A 27,624-nucleotide genomic window follows, 5' to 3' on the forward strand; every position below is an offset into this window, starting at 1 on the left:
TGTACCACTGTACAAAAGCATTTAGATGTGCTCCAGGCAGTTTGTGTGGAAATGGAAGTTGTATATAAATCATTGCATGTTAGTTTAAGGTCTCTGGCTAATGCTCAAATACTGAGCTAATGCGGCTTAGCAAAAGGAGACTATCCTTGCACAGCTCTCGGACAAACCTAAGTGGCCACAAAACCTCAAGGCAGTGGTGCTAGATGTGAGAATAATGTTTTGTCAGTTTTATAACCCAAGAATTGTGAGAATGTACTTCATGTGGTAACAACATATAAATTAATTGTTGTTTTAAGGCAAAAATATGGCTTTTTATTAAACGGTTTCATCGGCGCCAGAATTGTTTTATATAATTTAATTTAATTTCATTAAAAATTGCAATATATATATATATACAGAGAAACCATATTTAGCTTGTTGTAACCATGAAGAGGAGTTATCCATGAGGTTACTATGATCTTACTAAAAAATACCACAGTTATTTTGCAAGAACTGCTACAAACTTTCATCAGGGCTGTACCAGAACAGAGTTTGCAATCATATTAAGAGTCATTTATGAGACATTTTAGATTTTATTTAAATATTTTCCCTAATCATAACAACAGGATTGTGTGTACACCAGAATTACATGTATTTAAAGAGATCCCAGATCTGTATCTAATGTCAGCTTTGCCCTAGCGTTGTTCTTTACAGCTTAGGTCATCTCACCTCAACATGCCTGTTTATGTTTTGATGCTGGAGGTTTGCCAGCCATGTCCATCAAACCTGCTTGTAAACATGTTCTCTTTGAGGGGTATGAGCTGATGGGTGACAGCTTTGGGAGGAGCTGTGTGCTAACCTAGATTTTTGCCGGCACCACAGTTCATAGATCCTTTCAAATTTACTCGCCAACTCAGTATTTTTATTCACGATTTCAGCATGCCTGCAGTTTCAAGAATGTCACTGTGAGTGTTGTGGTCTTATTGAGTTTGTAAAGGGATTTTAACCTCTTTGTCATTGAACATTATAAAATTATGTTTTTAAATTCTGATGGATCAGTTGTAAGGTATATTATTTTAACGTGATGTTACATACATGCTGATGTCAGCAAGGTTTCATATGTAATGATTTTACCCTCTGTCAACCTTCATCATTTACACAACTGCATGTGAAACAGCAGAGTACACTGTCTAAAAATCGGTTAGCTTGAAGACATTTCTCACATCTGTGTATGTTTACTAGACCCTGTTAAAAGGGCTAGTGATCTGTCCTGGGGCCAGACACAGCTAGCACTTCTCTGAGAAACGTCCTTTGCATCCTCTACCTAATGAGCTTGAGGAAACAGCTTTTTCCATCAGGGAATACTAGGGACGCTGGGCCTGGATGCTGTGTAACGGTTAATGACTGGAACTTGTTATATTAGTTCAAGGCAAATGGTGTAGGCGTATTGAATTTAGAACATTCAACATGGCTTCACCATGGTCTACATGTGTATGTCTACATTTTGAAGTATCTGTGACTGAAATAGTCCAAATATTGTGGTTGATCTTATAAAATGTATTAATCTTACATAAACTACCGCTCAGATTTTTTTGACAGTAAAGACATTTATGATGTTACAAAAGAGTTCAGTTTCAAATAAATGCTGTTCTTTAAACTTTTAGATATCAAAGAATCTTAAGTAAAAAAAATTAAGTATTGTGGTTTCCACAAAAATATTAAGCAGCACAACTGTTTTCAACATTGATAATAGTACGAAATGTTTCTTGAGCAGCAAATCAGCATATTAGAATGATTTCTGAAGGATCATGTGACACTGAAGAGTGGAGTAATGATGCTGAAAATTCAGCTTTGCCATTACAGGAATAAATGACATTTTTAAAATGTATTAAAAAAAGTACAGACCCAAGCTTTTGAACCGTAGTGTATATCATATAGCTAAAATGTGATATTTGTAATTTTTTCATGTAAAATTATTTTTTTCTATCCATTTAATGTTCAGAGACAAGTAATAGAATAGGAGAGTAATAATTTGGTCATGATTTGATCATGATTTGTTTGTTTTTTTTGTTCAATTTCATCTAACATTTTTGATTATATTAAACCATAAATCATATGCTCTAAAATTTTATTTTTGGGTAATAAATGTACATATAATTGGGCATCATTATAGTAATTTTAATCAGTTACTGAATTCAGTAAATGATACATTGAATTTGCATTTTTAGATTGCTACACTCATAATAAGTCATTCGCAGTTTGACTTGTGCTCCACGGAAGAAAGAAAATTTTACAATTATGGTGTAAATAAAGTCAGAATTTAAATTTTGGGTGAACTTTTCCTTCAAGTAAGCCATTCAAGGTTAACTTTCCAAAAAAGTGTAAACACTGTGGTGCTTTTGAGCAATTTTACATCATCTTTTGGCTTAACCACCCTCTACATTTTGAGACAATACTGTCTGTTTGTCCAAATAATGGAAGATGGGAGAAAGCCTGGTCATGAACAATCAATATTTTTGCCATTTAATTTCATATTGTACCAGTAGTAGCACTGAGACATTTAATCTTTAAATCACAGAGGAAAGAGCTCTACAAAAAATGCATAGTGCCATCGTGCGGATGCACTTGATGACCTCCTCTGGAATGAGCCGATGATCTGTGTGTGTAAAGTTAGAGTGTAATAGCTGAGTGTGTATGTACATTAATGTCAGGGTCAGTGCAGATGAGCAGACTGTGGACGCCTGCAGGCTGGCTGATTTAATAAGCATTTTATTGAAAACACCGTCTGACATGCATCTGCCGGCTATAAGGAGAGGAATAAAGCAGGGCAATGGTGCAGAGAACCCCACCCCTCCACCCCCTTCACTTGCTCTGTTCTATTGTTTGAGAGAGAGAGGATAATGGGGTTGAATAGCAGACTGGGTCACACCAATCAGGCATGAGGTAAAACAGTTTGGATTGTTGCAAACACCTCTGTCATACAGGGAGCTCTGTTGTTAGAGTCAGCAAAATGTGCGGTTTTGTTTGAATCAGCTTTGTGTTTCATACACACTTCCTTCAGAATCTCATTGTCCTTACATTGCCCCCTCCTTCAGCCTCTGTCATTGAGTGGAAGGCTTGGACTTGTGGTGGAAAGAGGCAGGATTATGGTATTTCTGCCAAGTCCATACTCATATGCATATTCATGAGAAGGCCTACTCTGTAGAGCTGACGGGAATACATCTGATCCTCCGCAACTGACAACTGCACAGCTTCCCTGGAATTAAACTAGTCTGGAGATCATTTCAAGGCAGTGTCAGGATTGAGTTGTTTTGTATTACTGTAGAAAAGTATAATTTTTTTTCAATGTTAGTTACTTTCTTCTATCCCGGTTGTAATTATTTGGAAATGTGAATAAAATTTGGCAGTACAATGGAAGATGATCAGTGAATAATGACTCAATTTTCAGCCTGCTTATCTATTTTTTAAATTATATTTTCTTTTAAATTGCATTTGTGGATTAGGATTTTGGACCAGTGAGATTTCAGAGTGGGCGGGGCTACCAAGTGGAACACAGCAGAAATTAAATCTATCTGCACTTGTCATTTTCACAGCAAGATTGTATAACTAGTATGTGTGTACAGTATGTATGATTCTGTTAGACTAGTCTTTACAGTATTTTATATCCTACAGGTGATGAAGACTTATCACATGTACCACACGGAGAGCATCAGCGCAGAAAGCAAGCTGAAGGAGGCTGAGAAACAAGAGGAGAAGCAATTTAGCAAATCTGGAGACCTTAATGTCAACCTCCTGCGCCATGAGGACCGACCCCAGCGTCGCAGCTCGGTCAGGAAGATTGAGAAGATGAAGGAGAAGGTGAGATTACTCTCATGAGCCAGCGGCCGAGCTCATAATGCTTGGCAGAGTGACTCATAAAGCCACACTGTTTTTATTAAACCACAGGGCCGCTGGAGCCTAGCATCACATTCATTCTATCTCCCGACACTCTCAAGAAGGATTGTGACCCTTTAAGAGAAATGTTTATCTTATTTCAAGTGGTGTATATATTCTGTGCACAATAGAGGATAAAGCTTACTGTTTGTTGCTCCTTGACTTTGAGAGCCACCATGGTAGGAAGTGAAAGCCAATTTTTATATCACATCATCTTGGCCGATTTTCTAAAGTCTTTTTTCTATTCAAAGTGACTTTCAGTACACTTAATAGATAGACAGTCCCGCTGGAAGAACCTTGGGTTAAGAACCCTTGTTCTTGGTTAAGAGCTCAAGTTCAAAATGGTGACTCCTCTTTGCGAGAATCAAACCAGAAACCTTCCAAAAGCATACCTTGAACTTCGCATCAAAGTAAATGCTGTCCCACACAAATGCATCTCTGTAAGTGCTCTGAATTTGAGTAGCTTATAACGTGCATTATTATTATTATTATTATTATTATTATTATTATAGCTTTTCTGTAGCTCAAACAGCAGAACATGGTGCTAGCAGCGCCAAGGTTATGGGTTTGATTCCCATAGAAAAGAAAGAACTGATGAAAAAGTAGGACTAGGCGATAAAACGGTATCGATATTTACCAGGTGGCGACAAGTGACTGTTAAAAAATGTATTTGACATTGAATCTTCATTCAACAGATTCTTTCAAATACACTGATTCATCCAGTTATGAAACAAGTGTATTTATAAGTTAGTCATTGAATCATATATCCAAACAGTTAAAAAAAAAAAAAAAATTAATTCAAATAAATCAAAAAATTTAAAATAGACTGCAGCAATTAATATTTTGTCGGAACCTTTAGTAATAAATTACGTTATTTTGTTTAGTTGTCATTCAGAATCATGATCTTAGTTTGACAAAACAAAAAAGTTTCTCAATTTATCCAGAATTGTGCAGCTCTAAGTTTCTTTAACGCTGATTTATTTAATCTTTATATAAAATATAAGAAAGATTTGTTTACATTTTATTTTTTTTATTTAAAATTATTTGTTTGCCTTAATTAAAAATGCATTGGTTAAATTCAACCTTTTTTTCTACTGTCCTTTTTTTGAAAAAAGTTTATTAATTTTTTTTCAATAATTATCGATACCGAACAATATGAAACATTATATCGTCATAAATTTTTTAGCTGTATCGCCCAGCCCTATGAAAAAGTAAATATAATAAAGAAATAAATATTTATTATATGTATATACACACATATATATATATATATATATATAATCACAAAAAACACAAAAAAAATTCACCAAATTGTGCAGCCCTACAAACAAGTACAGCACACCTGGAGATTTGGTAATCACATTTTTAAATCTGAATTTCAAATTTTATTAGAAAAATTCCAATTAGATTTGTTTCCCAAATCATGCAGCCCTATCCTGAAATATTGCAAAATACATTTATACCAGCAATCCTACCGTCTTCCTAGTTACCTTCTCATCGGCTCTTAAAAGCAATGTAGGCACAAAGCTTTGAATGAACCTGGTGGATGGGTTTATAAAAATGAATGTGGGCTGAGCTTTATCTAAGAATGGACAATGAGGTCAGTAAGACTGTAGACAGCCTGGAGACTGAATGGCTGACTACTCATACAAACCAGATTCAACATTTCAGGTCAGTGACTTCAGCTGTAAATCATCTAATTCATGCTAATTCATAGCTGGTGATATGCAATCATGGGAAGCTAACTCATAATGACTGTGCCTACACAAAAATAAAATTATAAATGAACATACATAATATTGTGCTTTTCACATGAGACGTTTTTCATGTGAATGAATTCTGTTCCTATAGCTATCCAGCTAGCTCTCTCTCTCTCACTTTTGCTCTTTGTGCCGCTTTCTTTCTCCCTCTGCTGTTCTCTCTCTCTCTCTCTCTCTCTCTCTCTCTCTCTCTCTCCCTCCCTTCCTCCCCTTTCAGGCTGCAATGCGTAGAGATGTTGGCATGAAAGCCACTCAGGCTCACACTATTTATAACCATGGTAGCCATGGATGCTCTGTGTTTCTCTCTGCAGCCTGACCTGATTCTGCTGGCTTGCAGACTCTATCGTGATCTAAGCCCACCTGCAAACCTAAACGGCCTTGATGGACTATCAATTACTAATGTGCAGTTTGATCATGTGGAAATACATTTTGAATTGCACTGAAAAAATCCAGTTGTAGATTAGAATAATTGAAAGTTGATAATGATGAGAATTGTGCAGCCCTAATAATATATATATATATATATATATATATATATATATTTTTTTTTTTTTTAAATGTGAATATTACAAAACAATTATGACAAAACAAAACACACTGCATAATTTATTCAGTTTATATCCTGGGAACATAAACACCACCATTATTACAGGTAGTATTTAAACTTACAAGAGATTACCATAATACAAACCCTGCTAAAATGATTAAAAGGCCTTGTTTGAACTATATGATCTTTGTTGTCTTGTAAGTAGTAAATGACTGCTTAAGTTTAAATAACAGTTTGCACTCATATTGCTCCTGTCATATTTGCTTTCATAACATACTCGCATAACAGTGATTGTTTAATCACCGTCAACCTCAACTCATTTGATCAGTATTCGAGCATTTGTAGTTACATGTTCTAATCACTGGTGTTTGTTCTTCGTTTAAGGATTTTGTTTTGTCAATACAATTATGTAGCAGTCAGCTGTTATTAATGGTACTAGAGCAGCTGTCTGCTTTGAGTGCTCAAGCTTTTTGATGAAAAATTCAGCAGGACCCAGCTGGAGCTCATAAGCAGATGAGACTCGGTCTGTATGCCCTGTTTCAATGCACCACAGTGTTATTTTAGTATCATTGATATACTATTATAGTTTTTGCTAATGTTTTGTTTGATTGTTAAATGCCTATATATTTTTATTATTTTTACGCTTTAGTTTTAGTTAACAATAATAACCCCAATTCACTGAAAATTGTCATATTATATATACACTGTATATTATTATTCATTCTCTCAGAATGTGCACTTTTTATACCTATTTGTTGTTCTGTGATTTTTACATACTATTAAAAGTTGCAGGCTGGTCAAACCAAAAAAAAATCAGACATTTTTGATGTTTTTGATATATTTTTACTAGTGGGTGCAGGACACTATAGTTCGTTTATTTAAGTGAGGATAGCAAAATAAAGTAAACTGTGACATATTATACCCAAAAATTCTTCATACAGTCGACTACCAGTAAAACTGATAAAAATTTGGAACCAAAAATTATTCAGACACTTTGACCTGACCATGTTTTGCTTAAGTGTTATCTGACATAATTAAGATTCATTTTTTCTGACACAGTTTAGATGTTGTCATATTTTTTACCTTTTTTTTTTTTAAACTATAGTGAATAAACTGTATTAATGAATGAAATGTTCAAGGTGTCTGAATAAATTTTGGTTTGACTGTACACTTTCCACTTAAAAAAAAAGTTCAAGGTTATTTATTGTGAGTTATATCTGTACACTCCAAAAGATATGGTCTGTTGTGTCTTTTTGAGTATAATATTAACTAATAATTTCGATGTAGTGGAGACTGGGGCTAGTTTTCTCAATGAAAGTTGTCACAAGGGCTATATATATTTAGCGCAAACAGTAATGGATTCGATTACCAGATAAAGCAACAACTGATAAAATGTGTACCTTGAATGCAACGTAAGTTACTTTGGATAAAAGTGTCTGCTATATACAGTACATGAATGTAAAAGTACATTTTTCAAAGTCAAAGGTGGTTTTGTCTGTTGATTTTAAACACAATAATGTTTTTGCAAATTCTATCCTACAAATAAATAAAAAAAAGGATAGAAAATGGAAAATTCATCATATTTTTATTATAGCCCCTGGGTAAACATGGTAAGACTTTGTTAAACCACTCATTCAGGGAAGAGTCCTCTGTTTTGTGAAGCTACACTTAACCCAAAAAAGTTGCATTGTGGTCTTGTCACAACAAGCCCCAATCACCCCTATTGCTGAAAACAACCAGTATTGGGGAAAGTTACTTTTAAAAGCAATGTGTTACAATATTATGTTACTTTCTAAAAACATAATTGCATTACTTAGTTACTTTTTATGATAAGTAATGCGTTATGTTACATTGCGTTACAAAAGTTATATTTTCCGCAAATGTAAAGGCATTTTCACACCAAAACTGAAATTATGAGAAAATGCCTGTTCACACTTAGTCTAGAACTACAGTATCCGTCATGTTTACACAGCGCAGACAAAACCTCTACACATTTCTCCTGATTTCTCTCTACATGGGGACAGGAGAGGTGTCAGTCAATAAATAGGAAAACAAAGTAACTTGCGTAACTTGTTTTAATAAGTAACTAAAATATTTTGTTGTAAATTTAAAAGTAATGCATTACTTTACTAGTTACTTGAAAAAGTAATCTGATTACGTAAAAACAACTGTTTATTATATTAACTGATTTCTTCTCCATTTTGTTTCCTTCTTCCAGAGGCAAGCCAAGTATTCCGAGAACAAACTGAAATGCACAAAAGCCCGCAACGACTATTTATTGAACCTGGCAGCCACCAACGCCGTCGTGGCAAAATATTACATCCATGATGTTTCGGATATGATTGATGTGAGTATGCACAATGAGGCATGCGTTTGTTTGTGTGTGTATCAGCTGGGATTTAAACAGTTGAACTGATGAGGGCTCTGCTCCATCTGTTTCTCTTTGCATTGTGGGTGAAGTGTCTGCTTGTTAATATGGTTTGCCTCATTTCTTTTCTCTAAATGTTTGCTTTGCATTTGCTAGAATGTCATTTTTATTGAATTGGATTTGTGTACTGATTTTATTCCTCACTCCCTCTGGTATTTGTGTTTTTATTGAATTATTAATCACCATTACTGTAACCTTCTAATCTGTTTTGCAGCTTCATTCAGCTTCACAAAGGAAGATTACAACTATTATTCTGCCAAACCAGAATGATTTTTTGTCAGATCTATAACAAGAAAATGGAATTACTAGCTTAATTACACATAAACCTATTTTCTGCACTTAATTCACAAAATATTGTTGCATATACAACAACAGGCTGGCAGTGGCAATGGTATCAAAAATATGCTGAGACTGGAGTGTTGATGTGAAGTTTACTGAAATATTTCCCCTCCTGGCTCGTCTCTGCTGTCTCTGTCATGTTAGCATTAGAACGCATACTGTAGATAAACCAAACCTCTGTGATTTTTGCTGAGAGATGCAAAGAGTGTCACATTGCTGTCCATCAGTACGCCCTGATATCCTGAAGCAATTTAAGGAAATACAAACCCACACACACACTTGTACTTCTGATAACTGCAAAAAGGCAGAGAGGAAACATAAGCTATTATAGATAACATTTAAGCCAAGATATATGCAAACTAATGCAGTCACATACTCTATACATATCTTTGTAGTAACTGTTTTGTTAGGGAATGTTGTTAATCAGACAATAAACCTGTAGGCTTTTTCTATACTTTTTAAGTTTTATTTCTAAACAGGTGTTAATCTCTAAGACAGTTAACAGATTGAAGTTGTAAGAACTCTGTAAAGGCCTCTCAGTTAGGTTGTTGACAAAGGTTTACCTTTAAAACCACTAATTGGTAAAAACCACCTAACCAAAACTCACAAACTCTCACACCCACCACTGGGTATATAGAAATTCATGTGGTACTTGTGGCCTGTCGTGGTGAATTAAGATACCAGGTTACTTTGTACTTTGCCAAGTTACCTTATACCAGAAATTTACGGTTTGCTAGCTGATCCGAAAAATTTGAATGACCACAACTCATAGTACTGGTGCTTCAAAGAAACCAGGAGGGCTTTTACATATCTTCTATTAAAGAGATAGTTTCAAATCTAGAACCATATGTTAATTTAATTTATTTTTAAGAGTGCAGGGTCAGAAGTAGGGCAGGTCTGTCATGCCTAATAGTTTTCAGAGAGACTGACAGTGAACCGAAGGTAAACAGGTTTATTCAAACAGATTCATCATGGCAAAACTTGCTAACCCCAATACACAGTAGAAAATTAGTGGTTTTCTGCTTTAGACTGAAATATGTTTGCCTCAGAGCAAATAGCGGTTTCAACATTACTGATGGACACAATAAATACCTTTGAAATGTCTGTATTTACTTCTATTTATGGTTACGATCTATGGTTATTTGCAAATACTGTGAATAAGCACCATTGCTGTTATTAGACCAATAATGTCTAAGTACAGATCTAAACTTGGGGATATTACTAGATTTTTACAAATGTACACCTCCTCTCCTGTAGCTTTGTAATGCTAAACAGAGTGTGCCAAAGGCTATGACTGTGTAGTGTTTGCACTCAAACCCTTTTGAGCATAATATATGGATTTGCAGTCCAATAGAGCGGTAACTGCCTCATCGCAATGACTCACAGAGGTTTAAAGTTTCCCTCAAGCAATTTTAAACTTGCTCCACGTTGCTAAAAGAGGTTAGTTGCACATTTGTTGCATGTTTAAACTAATTAGCTAAGATATCCCACTGCGCTTGTTCTTCTAATTATAGATACTGACGATCTCGATTCTCCGCAGGATGAAATTCACTCATTTAGATCAAGTCGTTTTAATGACAATACCATCCACTGAGATACAGGAGATGCTACCTGTCTTACAGTTCATCTTGCCAGAGTGAAATGTGACATCTCAAGACTGATAAAAATAGGCATCACCATGGAAACATTTTGACAAATAAAGTTTCATTTATACTGTCTTCTTAGGAAGAAAGATCGGATTGGTGTTCATCTAAATGTCATGTAGGCTTGCTGTGAGATATTTTATCTCTCAACTTTGATTTTTCTTCTTCTTTCCACAGTGCTGTGATCTCGGATATCATGCTAGCTTGGCGCGCACATTAAGGACGTATCTGTCTGCTGAGTATAACTTGGAGACATCGCGCCATGAGGGTCTGGACATTATTGAGAATGCAGTAGACAACCTGGACCCTCGCAGCGACAAGCACAAGATCATGGACATGTACAATCAGGTGTTTTGCCCACCCATGCGCTTTGAGTTTCTGCCGCACATGGGAGATGAGGTATCTAGCCTTCAACTTACCCAAAAAAATCTTATTAATGGAACAGTTTGCCCGAAAATGAAAATTCTGTCATCATTTTCGCACCCTCATGCGGTTCCAAACTGTATGACTTTGAATTCTTAAAGATTATCCTTCACTTCATTTCAATATGAAGAAATATTAAAAAATACCATAAAACAATCATTACAGTGGTCCATATCACCTGTGCACTATTGTGCCAACTATATATTAGATTTGCATAAAAAATAGATACAATTTGAGTCATTATTGGGTTTGGAACAACATGAGGGTAAGTGATGACAGAATATTCATTTTTCGCTGAGCTGTTCCTTTAAGAATAATAAAAAACTAAATGTGTAGTGAAGATCTAAGACATGTCAACGCATAAATGTATGACAGATATCAACTTCTGTGCATCTCAGGTGTGCCAGGTGAGTGCCCAGCAGCCCGTGCAGACCGAACTTCTGATGCGTTACCACCAACTGCAGTCCCGCTTGGCTACACTCAAGATTGAAAACGAAGAGGTAAGAATCATCACAGTTACTACATTCTACATTTTATCATGGACATTATCATGCTATTCACTTCTCAATAATAATGATTCACTTTCAGCGTCAGATGCCACACTTACAGACCGTTCACTGACTGTGATGCATATTGCATACTACAATAAGGTTTTACAAAATTGCTAGCTCTAATCTGATTGACTGGCTTTATCCAGTTTCCAAAAAGTCTGGGTGTGCAGGTCTTTATCACTCTGCTGGGAAACAAAGTTATGGTACGGTAACCTTACCGATACCGTGCCAAGCAGTTACACTGAATGCTTCAGTAAAAGATCTAGTCAATTTAATTTGGGGTTTTTATAGTTCAAGGCATTGAATCTTGAGAGGTTTTCAGAGTTTTTAGAGCACAACTGTGTATTCCACTTTGTTCTTAAAGTTATTAATGATTTCAGCTTTCAGCCCACCTCCAAACATACAAAAAAAATTGGTTGGCTGATTTACAGTGTCAATCAGATGACCCTGTCTAAGTGTGCTGCTCTTTGTCAGAACACGCTACAAAGTGGTCCCATACATCGAACCTATAAGACGAAACTATTGAAACATGAAAATCCTAATTGACCCTATTATCTTAGATCATTGTGATTCATCAGTTCACATTAAGCTGTGGTCAAATGAGTGAAATTTCACTGCCTTAAAGATTCTGTCTACACTCTACTGTCAATAGCGTAGAGATGTATGAAGCACGGCTCACACAGAAGTCACTTTCAGACCAAACAGCTTTCTGTTAGTCAGTGTGGCAAATTATCAAAATCTGCATGGGGAAATCTATTGCCCACACTCGAAATTCCTGATCACATAGATTCCTGTTGAAATATAGTTTCCTTGTGAAAATTCAAAGAACAAAAGTAAATGTAACCGCACCTTTATTCCGAAAATTTAAAATTTGTGCTGTCAAATCGATTAATTACATCTAACATAAAAGTTTGTGATTACATAATATGTGTGTGTATATATATTATTATATTTATAATAAATGTGTGTGTGTATACACACATATATTTATACATATATAAATATGTGTGTATATGCACATATATACACACAGACACACACATATAATATAAATATAATAATATATACACACGTATTATGTAAACACAAACTTATGTTAGAAGCAATTAATCGTGATTAATTGATTTGACAACACCATAAAAATGTGTCTTTATTAATTTTTGGGCTGATGTCATCAAGCCCTCTTATAATTTTCAATTCTGCCACTTCAAGCACTTGACATCACATTTTAGAAGTAAAATAGGTTGCGAACTCTACTTCCTGTTGACTTTAACTCCTGCTGTTGCATCCAAATGCTATGGAAACTGTTCAGTTTTATTTACACCTGCTCACTGGAAAGATTCATCAGCTTCTTTAGTGTGAGTCACAGCTCTGCAGAAAGCCCAACTTCCTCTCTCACACGAGTCTTTAGCACTCAAAGAGCCCTTGGCTTTACTCGCATACATTTTGTTCTGCCGTTTTTAAAGCACTCAAGAGAATACTTCAGCCTAGCAATCAAACTCATTGCAATTTAGTCCATCTTTCCTGGGAACTGAGTGTATTTTTAGCATTCTCATCTGTTAATGGTGTGTTTCTTTTGGGATGGAACGGTTATCTCCATGTTTGGTCTTCAGTGAGGGTAATTCTTTGTCTTGGGAGAACGAATACAACTCAGACGCATTACCAACCAACTAAGTGTATGCAGGTGCTAATGGACTTTATAATAGCTCCCGTCTGTGTGTATTGATGACTTCATCTTGCCCTTATCACTTTATGTCTTATAACCAGCTAGTAATGGATGATTTTGTGTCATATGGGAAATGTGCCACATTAATCTGTGAGGGCCGGGGGCCAATTTACACACCGGTCACTACAGCATTTAGACAATCCTTGATTTCATTCATTGATGGGAGTGATCTTTGGTCTCGGGGTCGAATGGAATCCAGTCCTGAAGAAATCATTGGGATCTCTTGAGGGTATAGAGGTTTAGGAAGTTTTCAAGCTATATACTACTGTACATGCTCAAAAGTTGCTTGTGGTTTGGCTGTTGTCGTTTATCTTCAAAATAGGGATCAAATTTGGTTCCGATATTTGAGCCCGCACATAGTCTGGGCCGTTGCTCAGTTTTGAGGTTTTAAAGGTTTTACCTGCATAAGCATTTAAATAGGCTCCAACACACTGTGGGCTTATACTGTATCATAGTGACACATAGATGCTATTGCAGAAATAAGGTTGAAGCTCATTGTACACTTTTTTTTCTTCCTGTGATTTGTTTTCTCAACCAGTGTACACATATTTTGGGTCTTTCAATATTCTTAAGCTCATATTGTGGGTTTGAATATATCACAGTGCCATGTACCTGTTATTGCAAACAATAAGCAATTTTTTTCCAACCACAATGGGTACAGAAAATGTTATTTTAAAGTATTATAAAAGTTCCCATAAGTAAAGATTTCTTTTGCCCTGATGGCTTGATCAGGCCATTATATTATTTTGTTTTTTTCTTGCTCTGCCAGCATTATAACAACAACATAAAAATATCTATTTTACCAACATTTTTTATGTGTCAGAAAATGTTTTATAGCATAATAATATTTTTCATTAGAAACTTACTAAGCCTCTTTCTATCTGAAAAAAATAAAATGAAAAGGAATCTACATCTCACAATGTTTTCTGATTTATTTCTTATTTTAAACTTTTTATTTTTTGCTTGTAGACTGAAACAGTCTTCCATATCTAACTCCATGACTGCTATAAATTCATAAACAGACTTTTGCTGGAAAACTATGGCATATGGTGTGAAGCATTACTGATTTAGGTATAATTTTAAAATTACTCTAACTGATGCTTCCAAGACTAACTAATTCCTTTATATTTACGTCACTGTCAGGTGTCCAGAAATATGCACTACCGTTCAAAGGTTTGGGGTCAGTAAGATTTTATGTTTTTGAAAGAAGTCCCTTATGCTCACCAAAGCTTTATTTGCTTAAAATTGCCGTAAAACAGTAATATTGTGAAATTAGTACAAATTGAAAATAACTATTTTCTATTTTAATATTTTGTAATGTAATTTATTCCTGTAACAGCAAAGCTGAGTTTTCAGCATCATTACTCCAGTCTTCAATCTCACATGATACTTCAGAAATCATTCTAATATGATGATTTGGTGCTTAAGAAACATTTCTTGTCAAAGTTAAAAACAGTTTTAATATGTTTTTGCATTTTTTTTTTTTAGGATTCTATGATGAATAGAAAGATGAAAAGAACAGCATTCAGTCTTTACTGCCACTTTTGATCAATTTACAACTCTAATGTAACTTATATTCTAAAAGTTCATACTCGTCTCTTTTTCACCTTACTGAGTCCCTGCTATGTTTTAATTAGGTACGCAAAACCCTGGATGCCACCATGCAGACCTTACAAGACATGCTGACAGTTGAGGACTTTGATGTGTCAGACGCCTTCCAGCACAGCCGATCCACAGAGTCCATTAAATCCGTGGCTTCCGAGAGCTACATGAGCAAGTTAAACATTGCTAAGAGACGAGCCAATCAGCAGGAGACAGAAGTCTTTTACTTCACTGTGAGTGGCCTTTTTTTCCTCAGACCATATAAGCACTGGGCCCACCAGTACCGTTTTTATTTGTAGGCCGTTTTTATATGACATATAATGATATATGCTATTAATTGTGATTTAAGTTAATTGTGACATATGTAATTAATTCAGTTTTTATTTGATTGGCATTTCTAAGTATTAGTTATTTCAGACATAAGATGGCAAAACCCGATATCTTCCATTTATAAGATGAAGTCCTGGTCCTCAAGATCTCTGGACTATCAGTAGATCTTTTAATACATGGTTCTCATCAGAATTGTCTCTGCAAACACTGATATGAAAGTCTACTCAGCCTGTCCTATCTATCTATCCAAACTCAGTCATCACATATGAATCTGCAAAACATTCGTGACAAGGCCCATGCCTCACCGATGAGACGGAAATTAAATACTCCTATCGGAACAGATTGAATTTGCAGCGTGCAAAGTACAGCGAAATCTGTTCTTTGTTGCCCACAGCACACATCACTCCCCAGTTTTAGTCACATCCTATTAAAATCATTAGCTCACTGATGCCTTCATCTGTGTCGCAGAAATTCAAGGAGTACCTGAACGGCAGTAACCTCATCATTAAGCTGCAGGCCAAGCATGACCTGCTGAAACAGACTCTGGGGGAAGGTGAGTCGTCTGTTTATTAAATAAGTTTCTCTCTGCTTTCTGGAAATGCTGAGCGTCAGCTAAGCCTCTGGCACCTAATTGCAACTTTGGTCACTGTTGGATACAAAATTGAAAGTTGTAACTGCACAGCGAGCTCAAGTATTTTATATCTAATGAATGGTTCTCGACTAATTGGACAAGTCATACAGAAGTGAGATCCAAAAGTTTAAGACCACTACTGAAAATTCTTCTATTTTGCATCTACTTGTCTTATTGAAAGCTGGTAGAACTGAGGCCCTGTTTACACTAGTGCGGTTTCATTTTAAAACGGCGTTTTAAAATGAAAACGAACTTCGTCTACACTGGCGTTTCCACAGCATTTCAGAAACAGCCTCCGTCTACACTACACGACTATGTCACATGACCGTTCATGCACACTGGGCATGCGCATAGAAGTGTAAACAGTTTCCTCTTGCGCATGTACGTAGCTGCAGTATTAAAAAATTAGTTTAACTGCACAATGGCTGCTAAAAATGACAACAAAGCCAGTGAAGATTGAAGTTCAGTCTCCGTTATTGTTTACACGGTCGTCAAGGATACGCAGAGTGAACGTGGGCAGCCACACCATCGTTTTCAAAAGTGTCCCTTTTGGTCCGTTTATACTGAAATGCAACCCTGGCATTTTCAAACTAAAATGGAGACTGCAGCATTTTCAAAAGTCTTCGTTTTCGAATTTTGAAAACGCCGGTGTAGTGTAAACGACAGGCCATTCTCAGCATGGTGCGGAGATCTCTCTCTGCTCCCCTCCTGGACCTGCGAGGACACCAGTGTGCATTCACAAGTAAAGAGACATTTAACAGTGGCGAGGCTTCAGGTGTGCCTCATTATGAAATGATTGATTTAAAAAAAATTCCCAGATTTTCACTGTGATCCCAGCCTTCACTGTGTTGAGCCTTCAAGGTATGACCATGTTATCACAATGCCACAGTGGAATCTAGTGGCAGACGAATATCCCAATATCTGAAAGGTTAATAAAGGTCTATTGTTGGATATAGAGCTTTAAACTACACGTTTAAGCAAAATAGTGGGTAATTTTCAACCTCATGTTTACAGTATGTACCACACCTATATCCCACAGTGTATCAATTTAGACCTAGTTTGTTAATAAAAATGGGAATTAAAGAATTAAAACAAGCATTGGATATGAAGAATTCAATTAAGTGATTTAACAAAAAAGCTAGACAGCCATTGTATATGTATTAGTGTAAACACGCTTCCTATATGTTTTTACAAACTGAAGGATAAGTATTTTCATGTAGCTGAAAATTACCTTAAATATTCCTTTAAGTCTGATCCCTTTTGTTATCAGATGATTATAGAGACCGTGCTTTCATGGCCACATTTCCCATAAGGCCTCTTGTCACTTCGGTTACGGGCAGTTTACGCCCAATCAATCAGCTAGTGGCACCAGGGGGGGAATTTCGGCAGCTGCCTGTGCGGCAGCTCATAATCTAATGACGGCACGCTGTGGGACGCCCCAGCTGAGTCCAGCTATCCACGTATATGATAGCTGACCAGTCCTGCCCTCTTCCCCTCACCAGACTGTGTGCTCAATTACACTTCACCTCTTCGTCTGAGTAAAACCAGACACTCGAGGCTAGCCAAGGTGTGTGTGTCAGTGCGTATGCTGCATATACATGAGTTTATCACATATGGTTGCAGCAGGTACCGCCCATGTTTTTAAATTATTCACCTAATTGATCCTCAATCCATTAAGCCAATTAGCTTGGCACATCTAATTCTCTCCATTAATGTTATCAAGGGTTGCCATGGTGCCAGCCACCTGGCTTAAATGCTCACTCTTATCATTTAAATGAGTAATGTAGAAGAATAAACGATCTCTGTTTGAGAATGTCCTGTATGTAAACCAGATCCTCCCTAACTGCTATCCAGAAACGTGTTTGGAAAGGATTCAGAGTCTTTTTTTAACCCCTCAGCTGGCAGGACAAAAGCTTTTCAGTTTTTGGAATGATTTTAGAGGGCAAAGCAAAGGCACACGGGAACCACTCCATTTGATATGCAGATTTAGTGAAATGAAATGATTTGAGGGGCCACTTCACATCACTAAAGTACCCATGGAGAAACATTAGTGGTTCCACCTCATTACATGGCGATTCAGAATTGGAAAAACTTGGTCTGTATTATGTGCATGTGCTCTTGAGATGTTAATTTTGGGCCTTTTTTTTCATTTTTTTTTTTTTTCCAAACTGACATTTAAGTAGTTTGGTAGTTTAACATTCTTGCATTATCTGGGATTTTTGTGACCTTCCTTTGTGGGCGTGTATATTTTTCATCATTTGTAATGTTTTGATACCAGGGAACCCTTTTGGGCGCACTGAATATTGGGACAAAGAACTTAGTGAGCTGTCACAGATATCGCTCAGTGTCACCAGTGTGAAATGAATCTCTTGATGCACACCCACTCTTTACACACCCTCATACACACAAATACAAACACACACACTCATTTAGTCTCTTTTAGTTCCCTTCTGTGACCGTCTGACACCCCGCAGGGTCCTTCCGAGGTTTCTACGGTGACCAGTGCTCCTCTTTGTCTCAAGCGCAGTGTGGCTGCTCACCCATTCATCTTGCCTTCAATAGTGCTGGCCACTCTCACGATAGCCCTCAGTACACTCTGACCGAGTTTTAGAACCCAGTGCGTGAGATCATACTAATAATGACATTTCTGACTCCTCCCTCTTTCCTCTCTCACTTTCAGGAGAAAGGGCCGAATGTGGAACTACAAGGTAAGAGAGTTCTGATGATGATGGAATTCCCACTTTTTAGAAACAAAATAAAGGTTCTTAATTGGCATCTATGATTCAATGAAGAACCTTTAACATCCTTGGAACCTTTACATTGCACAAAAGATCCTTTATAGTGGAAAAAGGTTCCTAAAATTATTAAAATAGTCTTAAAACTAAGAAACACATGGTTCTTTTTAAGAACTTTTAACTGAAAGAAACCCAAAATGGCATCACTGTGAAAACTCCCTTTTGGAACCTTTATTTTTAAGATTAAAGATGTACTCTTTTACCACAATATCTGTTTTTGTCCAATTATATGGTCTCAAAACTTGTCAGGCCATGGGGTCATTAAAGAATAAGATCCCGTCATTATTATACTTCTCATTCATATTCATGATCCATATCCATAGTTATTGTTTTTAATGAAAAAAACAGTTAATTTATCACAATCACAAATCTTTTTATGGCATTTTTATACTAAATAGAGATAAAAACTTTATTTATCAGTCCATTTTCTGCAGGTTCAGCTGATAAAACAACCTCTAAATCACATAACAGGCTAGGGTAAAAGCAAGAGAGGAAAAACAAAACTTTTTTGATATTGCTCAGCGGTCAAAAGGGGACTTGACCTCAAGCTGTCACTGGCAGGGGCTCAACTCATGCTGGGTTATCCAGAATGTCCTTTGACAGTCGGAGAATGCTGAGAATAGAGCCTTCCTGGTAAACAGATGCAGACCTGTTCTGACCTCTCAGTTGGATGACATCTATCAGTGTTGCCATTGATAATCATATGCCCTTTACTTAAATTTTTAAATGAAACCTACACTACACAATTACGCAAATGTAGCTTGGCCGGCATATATGTTGTTGCAGCGACCTATGAAACTGTGCTTGCGTATCTGATAGCATTTGCATTCACGTGTTTCAGACCTAAACAATAAAATGAATAGGTATTTGGTCAAGCTCTATGACACAATGTCTATACTTAATCATGCAAAGATTCTCTAATTCAGCTGAAAACATCCCCATCTCTGTTAATGATTAGTCACGTAAGCAAATATAGACAACAGCATGCGCTATGCCCTCAGGTTTACAACCAAAGTACAGAGCCATGTCATGTTTGACTTTGATTGCATTTACCAGTCTGTCACAACAGCAATTATGTTTCCATAGCTAAATGTTTCAATAAGATCCCAATTCAGTGCTGCTATAGGGAATAGAAAACTCCCTGCAGTTGTTATCGGTTAATTTGAGGTCAAAAGCATTAGGATGTAATTACGATCTTTTAAAGAACAACAATTAATGCCTGTTGCTTATTTAAACCCTTCATTATCGGCTGTTTCCTCTGCTAAGACATAAGAGTTAATGGCACGATTGTGTAGATTGGAAAGGGTTGGGCTAAATAGAGTTAAGGTCTTTGATATATGTGATTCAAAGGGAATTTTGTGTGTTTTTGTTCCATCTAACCATCTCCATTCCTCAGACCCCCAACCCTTCCCCCGAAACCACAGAAATTGCGGAAACCAAGGCCTCGTTCCATCTATAACCATAAGCTGTTTAATGGCAATATGGAGAGTTTCATTAAGGTACCCACTGACTTTGGTGCTAACAGTGCCCTCTGGTGGGCTGGAGGGATAGCTAAACCTCTGGCTATCTTTTCTGACTGACTCATGCACTTACACCCTCTATTTGCTTCTGTTAATTTCCGTCTTTCGCCAGGTGGCGATGATGCAGATGATAAGGGTGGCAGCTGATGCCCTCCTGCCTAAATAGAGACTCTGCAGGGCCCATTAGTTATTAAGCAACTGCCCTGATGCTTAATTTACACAATTAAGTGGTCGATTACCCCTTAAACTTAAACTATTTTGAAAAGACATTTTAAATAGCAGAGGAAAAAATTAACTGAAGGGCATCACGTTCTCCATACGTCTCCCTTTACTGCATCTCAAGCCATTCCAGCAGCTGTCCTAATGCTATTCCACCCAGTCACCACGACGACACTGTCGTCTCCATGGCGATTCTGTCGTCCCTTCCTCTCTAACTGTGATTTTCTCACCTCTTTCACTCCTCTGCTCTGCTCTACACTGCTTTGTGTCCTAGGGGAAGACGGAATGCTCGTACCCGCAATCAGGTACTGTAGAATAGGGCCAGCCATGGACTGTCTTTACCTTTCAGATAAGGCTGTAATACATTTGCTTAGACAAATGGCTTGTCATTGTTTCTTTTCACAAAAGTTCAAAGAGAAATTCTAACGAGCTTTCTGTAGCGACCTAGGATGAGTTGCTACTAGCAGCCTTGGCTGAACTTTTAATCATTTTTTCTATTGTGTAATGCTCTCGAGGACAGACATGCATAATGCTTTGCTTTATTCTCTACTAAAACAACCAAAAAAGACTTCTTTTTATAGTTTTGTGGATATATTACTTGTTTTTGAAGCATTTAGAAAATTGTTACTTTCTTAAAGGTGCACCAAGCAGTTTTTCCATTCTTAAAATTTTTCTAATGATACGCAAATATATTTGTTTTGTCAAACTTTTATGTTAGATTCGATAATATATATATATATATACACACACAAACCTTTATGTTAGATGCGATTAATTGTGATTATACAGTGTGTGTGTATATATATATATATATATATATATATACACATACATACACAAACTTTTATGTTAGATTCAATAATATATATATATATTAATATATTAATATATCGCATTAATAATATATTAATGCGATTAATCGTGATTATTCTATTTAACAGCACCTAAAAAAAAAAGCACTATACACAATTGAATTAAAATAATGTCTACTAACATGAGCATTAGCCTTGAGAAAGCTGTTTTAATTCAACATATTCATATTCCACAAGAAAGCATGTCCAATAATTATGGAATTACGGAAAAAAAGCAAGTAGTTTTTAGCTGGTCATGTGATCTCAAAATAGAGGCCTAATGATGTGACCTGCTCCATGTAAAATACAGCATGTTTTATTAGGTTTATTATGATTGTATATGATATTAAACATAATTTTCTTAGTAGTACTTTTTATTTTTTTTAATGAGGGAAAAACGTGCAGGTGCACCTTTTAATGGGATAGTTCACCTAAAAAAACACTTATGTCATAATTTACTCACAATGTATGATTTTCTTCTGCAGAGCACAAAAGAAAATATTTTGAAAAATGTTTTTTTTTTTTTTTTGTCTATACAATGAAAGTTAATTCGGTCCAATGTTGTTTGACTTTGACTTACATTGTATGTACAAAACTGTCTTTTAAAATGTTATATTTTGTTTTCCATGGAAGAAAAATTTTTTCAGGTTTGGGATGACATGAGAGTGAGTAAATGAGGACAGAATTGCCATATTTTGGTGAACTATCCCTTTAAATCTCAGCCACAGCTTTAAAACTGGTGCCATTTCGTAATGATTGTTGTCTTTCAGGATTCAGGTCAACCCATTCCTCTGGTGGTGGAGAGCTGTATTCGATACATTAATCTATATGGTAAGCGGTTCAAGGAAAGGTCACTAATTGATTGCAGATAAACATGCTGACTCAGAAGCTACTGGAAACCATTAGAGAGCTCTCCAAAAACAACACAGCCCCTTATCATTCAGTGAGCGCTCGACACTCTGAACCACAGAGAGACACAGATGCTAATTTAAATAAGGAGGACTCATCTGTTGTAAGTTTTAGTGATCCCGTGATGCTTTCGAAAAAGTTCCATATAAAAGTCCATCTGTCAGGGTGAAGCTGAAGTCAGTGAATTTAGAGAATGACATCGGTTTGGCTGCTAAATATGCTGTGGATAGATGATTTATTATTCTGCTAGAGACTATAAATGTTTATGGATGTCAAGGCAGAAAATAATAATGCTATAAACTCTCAATTCTCTGTGCTGGCTCAAAGATTGCTAACAGGAACCTAATCTACTCTTTCTGTGAGATTATTGCTTTAAGATCACAGGCGTTCCCTCAGGATCTAGAGAAATCTCAGAAAATGATTGGAACCTCTTTAACAAAACTCATATGTGCCAAAATAAAGGATCCCTTAGGGAAATGTTGCAATTTCTTCTGTGCGCATCTTGTTTTAACTTGAGATAATGCAATATCATGCCTTGACAAGTTTGCGACTCATGTTTCTATTTATTTTCCTGTGCCAGGGCTGCAACAACAAGGCATATTCCGAGTTCCTGGATCTCAGGTGGAAGTCAATGATATTAAAAATTCATTTGAAAGAGGTTAGTCCCCTAGAGATGAACTGTAATTATTTTTCAGTTCTTTTTTCTTTTTCTTTTTTTGTACTTTTTTAAACTGTGAATGTCGTCGCTGAGCAGAGGGTGTAAATAACATCATAAAATTACATTTGAAAGCAGGTTTCAATTTACCAAAGCTTTAATGTTAAACAAATTGATTCTACATTTAGCTTGGGTTTGCAGATACATGTGCCTGGTTTTGAAATTGACAAATGGTGTCAGAAACAGAGAGTCTGTCATTTCTAAGGCTTACCGTCATTGAAATCTTTCTATTGCACTGAAACATTCACTACCTAGACTTTCCCAGAATGCACCGTTGAAACCCCTGAGTGTGGGCTGTTCGCTATATTCTCCTGTTTTGTAATTCAATAAATTGTAAGAACACGTACAAGATCACACTGAAAAACAATAGCAGGAAAATCACAAAAAAAATTACAATATTCCCCTTCTCACATAAAGGTCTAAATCAGATTTTAACAGTAGAAAAGAAAAAAAGACAAAAGCATTGCAAGAAAATAAATGTAAAAAAAAAAAGGAATAATTCATCAGATATGGAGGACAACCGCATATTTCATCTACAAGAGATATGCAAGATAAACAAATGATACCAGAAGAATATCAGTCATAAAAATTATACAGTGATCTTGTTGATAAATAGCTATGTTTTAATGCGCAACCTTGTCACTGGTAATTTAATCATCAGTATCCTAATATTAAGTGGATCAAGGTGTCTGCTAGTGCCCAAATTTGTGTTCATGTTCAACTGATTCACATCATAGGGACCTTAGAAGTGGAATGAGACAAATCTCTATTTGAAGATATGCATGTATTCATTAAGTGACTTATTGCATAGTTAAAGTCTAAATTTAATTGTTAATATACTGTATTTGATTTATTTATTGTTCTTTCAGGTGAGGATCCACTGGTTGATGATCAGAGCGATCAGGACATCAACTCAGTGGCGGGTGTTCTCAAGCTGTATTTCAGAGGGCTGGAAAACCCCTTGTTCCCCAAGGAGCGCTTCCTGGATATGATCTCCACCATCAGTGAGTGTTGCATCAGCTGCAGGATAGGTCGAAATGTCACTGGAGTGATTCAATCTGATATTACTCCACAGATATCTTGTTATTTGTTGTGTGTTCTTATTGGCACTTGGCTTCATCTTTGCAACCTGACAAAGCAATTAGTTAACATAGTAGAAATTAATGTTTTTATTAATCAAGGATGCATTAAATTGATCAAAAGTGACAGTAAAGATATTTATAATGTTAGAATATATATATATATATATATATATATATATATATATATATATATATATAATTTCCAATAAATGCTTCTTTTGAACTTTTCAGAAAATCCTGAAAAAAATTATCACTGCTTCAATAAAAACATTAAGCATTGCAACTGTTTTCCACATTGATAATAATATGAAACATTTCTTCAGTTCAGCTTATTAAAATGATTTCTGAAGGATCATGTGACACTGAAGACTGGAGTAATGGCTGCTGAAAATTCTGCTTTGCCATCACACAAATACATTGAATTTTACAATATATTAAAATGGAAAAGAGTTATAATAATATTTTACAATATTGCTGTTTTTACTGTATTTTTGTAAAAAAAAAAAAAATGCAGCCTTGGTGAGAATCTTCTTTCAAAAACATTTTTAAAAAATCATGGCGACCCCAAAGCTTTGAGCAGTTTGTAAATTTTGAATGTGGAGCTGTAGGTTGTTTTATTTGAATGTTGGTTTGTCGGTTGCTTGTTTCAGAGCTTGAATCATCTGCTGAAAGAGCCCACCACATCCAGCAGATCATCGTCACCCTTCCTCGCACCATCATCATTGTCATGAGATACCTGTTTGCTTTTCTCAATCAGTAAGTGACCGTTTTGTGTGGCATACTTTCAACCAGCTGATCCACAATCACACACACATACATTCTCAAAAGTGGGATGCTAAACTGTAATTTTACCTCACTGCCTTCACAGCGTCTCTGTCTTTAGACTGTAAATCTCGTAGTAAATCTCCATTTATATGAATAGCAGCAGTCACAAGCAAAGACATTCATTATATTTACAAAGAGCTATTCAACAGCCCCCACTGTTCTTGTCTAATTTATGACCACGTCTGTCAAGGAGTGCTTTAGCGGATATTTACGCCAGAAGAAAACCATCAGTCTGTACTGTACTATACCTGTCCTTTTCTCCTGGCTTTTTATTGATGCTTCCTGTCCTCACCCTCCCCCAGACCAAACAGAGAATTTGATTTCACATCATGAGTTTTCCCTCTGACTTCTTTCCCCCTTTCATTTGCTGTCGGTGCCCGCAGCTCTTGCAGCTGTGACTCATTCGAACTTAACTTCTTCAGTCAAGAGAGTTCCCAATGAGAGATGAGCTCTCTTCTGTTGAAAGATAATTCACTGTACATGAAGATGAATTCTCCGGAATAAAGTTATGAATGAATGTATTGAAATAGACAGCAGGGATAAGAGAGAACATTTTTGGAAGTTTGTACTTTCTGCAGTATTACGTCACCTTTAAGAACATAAGGACATGTAAAGCTTTTTCACTATCTTTGTCTCTTCATCTTTCTAGTCTGTCCCAGTACAGTGATGAGAACATGATGGACCCATATAACCTTGCAATCTGTTTTGGACCCACTCTGATGCCCATCCCAGAGGGTCAGGATCCTGTGGCCTGCCAGGCTCATGTTAATGAGGTCATTAAGACCATCATCATCCACCATGAGGTCATCTTCCCCAGCCCGCGAGAGCTGGACGGCCCTGTCTATGAGAAATGCATGACTGGAGGAGAGGAGTACTGGTGAGCTCGAAGATTTTAACTGGATTTTGTTGTTACTGAGGAATGTCATAATTTCTCTTTTAGAGCCAGTTGTGGCTTAAACTGAGCTCTCTACTCCAAATGAATGGGGAGTTTAGCAATCAGGTCATATAAAGTGGAGTACCTTTGGAAGACTATTGCTAAAAGCAATATTTCTACTTATAAAACAGATGGCTATAAACCCTATAATTTTTTATAAAAAAATGTTTGTAGCATTACCAAGGTACAGTGTTGGTATCAGATGGAAATACCATATGGTTCTTTGATATATACTGTATTATTGTTCTAAAAGATTACCAGATTAATATACCATAGTTTTCACATGGTATTCTAGGATACTTGGTGGAAATTTTTGCTTTGATTATATTTAGTAATAAATGTTAAAAATTGTTGTTCAAAAGTTTGGGGGTTGAAAAGATTTTTTTAATATTGAAATTAGATTTTTATGTTCACCAAGGCTTCATTTTGTGATTGGAAATACAATAAAAACTGTAATATTATTGTGAAATATTATTACAATTTGAAATATTTTAAAATGTAATTTATTCCTGTGATGGCAAAGCTGAATTTTCAGCATCATTACTCCAGTCTTCAGTGTCACATGATCCTTCAGAAATCATTCTAATATACTGATTTGGTGCTCAAGAAACATTTCTTACTATTATCAGTGTTGAAACCTGCTTAATATTTTTGTGGAAAATTTTATACATTTTTTCCATGATTCAGAAGAACAGTATTTATTTGAAATTGAAATAGAATTAATGCATCCTAGCTAAACAAAAATATTAATTTCTTTCAAAAAAAGAAAACCTTATGAACTATGTATTTATGGAATGTGCTGTTTTAAAAGCAATAAGCACTTGATACTCTTTGTTACCCGTTTTTTTTTTTTTTTTTTTTTTTGTTATCCAATTTTTCTCTGCTATATTCTTACGTCGTGCCTAACAACAACTGTTCACACAGAACACATTTTTCCATTACACTGTGCTACTTTCCATTGTTTCTCTATGTAAACATGCTCTAGACAAACATGTTTGACCGTTGCGCTGGCATCTCACGTCTTTTGCAGCATCTTGCGCATGACATTGCGTTCTAAGTATGAGGCTCTTAAGTTAAAAGAAGTTCAACTTTAAAAAACATGTTTCAAGAGCTTTCCTTTTTTCCCCATTGACCTGCATCTTGTGTTTTTAAAAGAAAAAAACGTGTTTTGTGTGAACCAGCCCTTAACCATGGTTAAATCACTGTAATGCAGTCTCTTGTGGCGTATTGATTTAAAGTTGCCATGAAATCAAAATTTGACTCTTGTGGCTTTTAGTCCTCTATGCTCGTCAAACCATTTCATGGAGTCTTTAATATTGATTATTGTTGGAGTGACATTGCAAAACTATAATTGCCATGGTTTTTTCAATGCTGGCATTATCACATGTGCAGTTATTGTGTTTACTGTGCTTTTAAACATCACTTTCTCTTTGTGTTTGTAAATTCACACAGTGACAGCCCTCACAGTGAACCAGGCACCATTGATGAAGCAGACAACTGCACCGAACCACACACAAGCGATGATGGTACAGGAATTTTGGCATTCATTCATTGCTTTATACACAGTCTAATCATTGTCTCTTATTGCAGGATGTTGTGTTCAGTTCTATTGTATAAGAGACCACAAATAACCAGAAGCAGAAATCAGCATTTGAGGTTTTTAGTTTACTTAGTCAATAGAAGTACAGTCAGATGTTTATGCTAGCCTTTGGAGTGAAAGGAATAAAAATGTCCACATATTGCTTCTTAAAAAACTGAAAAATTGTTTTGCCTTGTGTATTTTAAAGATGATGTGCTGATTAGTATTGCTGTGTTATGCTCTGGCTGACCTTTCTAAGCTTTCAGGCTTGTGTGTGTGCGTGTGTGTGTGTGCGCGTGCGTG

At 36.1% G+C, this 27,624-nt stretch overlaps 1 protein-coding gene across 2 annotated transcripts in view; it reads left to right on the top strand.

The window, feature by feature from the left end:
- Positions 1 to 27,624, top strand: part of srgap3 (SLIT-ROBO Rho GTPase activating protein 3) — a 91,508-nt gene that overhangs the window by 48,649 nt on the left and 15,235 nt on the right. Inside the window, exons 5-18 of one of the 2 annotated variants that reach the window (XM_051896917.1) lie at positions 3,652 to 3,837; positions 8,438 to 8,566; positions 10,807 to 11,028; positions 11,451 to 11,552; positions 14,967 to 15,164; positions 15,730 to 15,814; positions 18,573 to 18,600; positions 20,084 to 20,186; positions 22,048 to 22,108; positions 22,767 to 22,844; positions 23,771 to 23,905; positions 24,634 to 24,739; positions 25,458 to 25,685; positions 27,195 to 27,268. In XM_051896917.1, the coding sequence (XP_051752877.1) occupies positions 3,652 to 3,837; positions 8,438 to 8,566; positions 10,807 to 11,028; positions 11,451 to 11,552; positions 14,967 to 15,164; positions 15,730 to 15,814; positions 18,573 to 18,600; positions 20,084 to 20,186; positions 22,048 to 22,108; positions 22,767 to 22,844; positions 23,771 to 23,905; positions 24,634 to 24,739; positions 25,458 to 25,685; positions 27,195 to 27,268 (1,735 nt within the window). Of the gene's footprint in view, positions 1 to 3,651; positions 3,838 to 8,437; positions 8,567 to 10,806; positions 11,029 to 11,450; positions 11,553 to 14,966; positions 15,165 to 15,729; positions 15,815 to 18,572; positions 18,601 to 20,083; positions 20,187 to 20,700; positions 20,732 to 22,047; positions 22,109 to 22,766; positions 22,845 to 23,770; positions 23,906 to 24,633; positions 24,740 to 25,457; positions 25,686 to 27,194; positions 27,269 to 27,624 lie in introns of both variants that reach the window. The other variant, XM_051896918.1, reaches the window with a different exon arrangement.

This window comes from Ctenopharyngodon idella, chromosome 6 (assembly GCF_019924925.1).
Source record: "Ctenopharyngodon idella isolate HZGC_01 chromosome 6, HZGC01, whole genome shotgun sequence".
NCBI classification, from domain to species: Eukaryota; Metazoa; Chordata; class Actinopteri; order Cypriniformes; family Xenocyprididae; genus Ctenopharyngodon; species Ctenopharyngodon idella.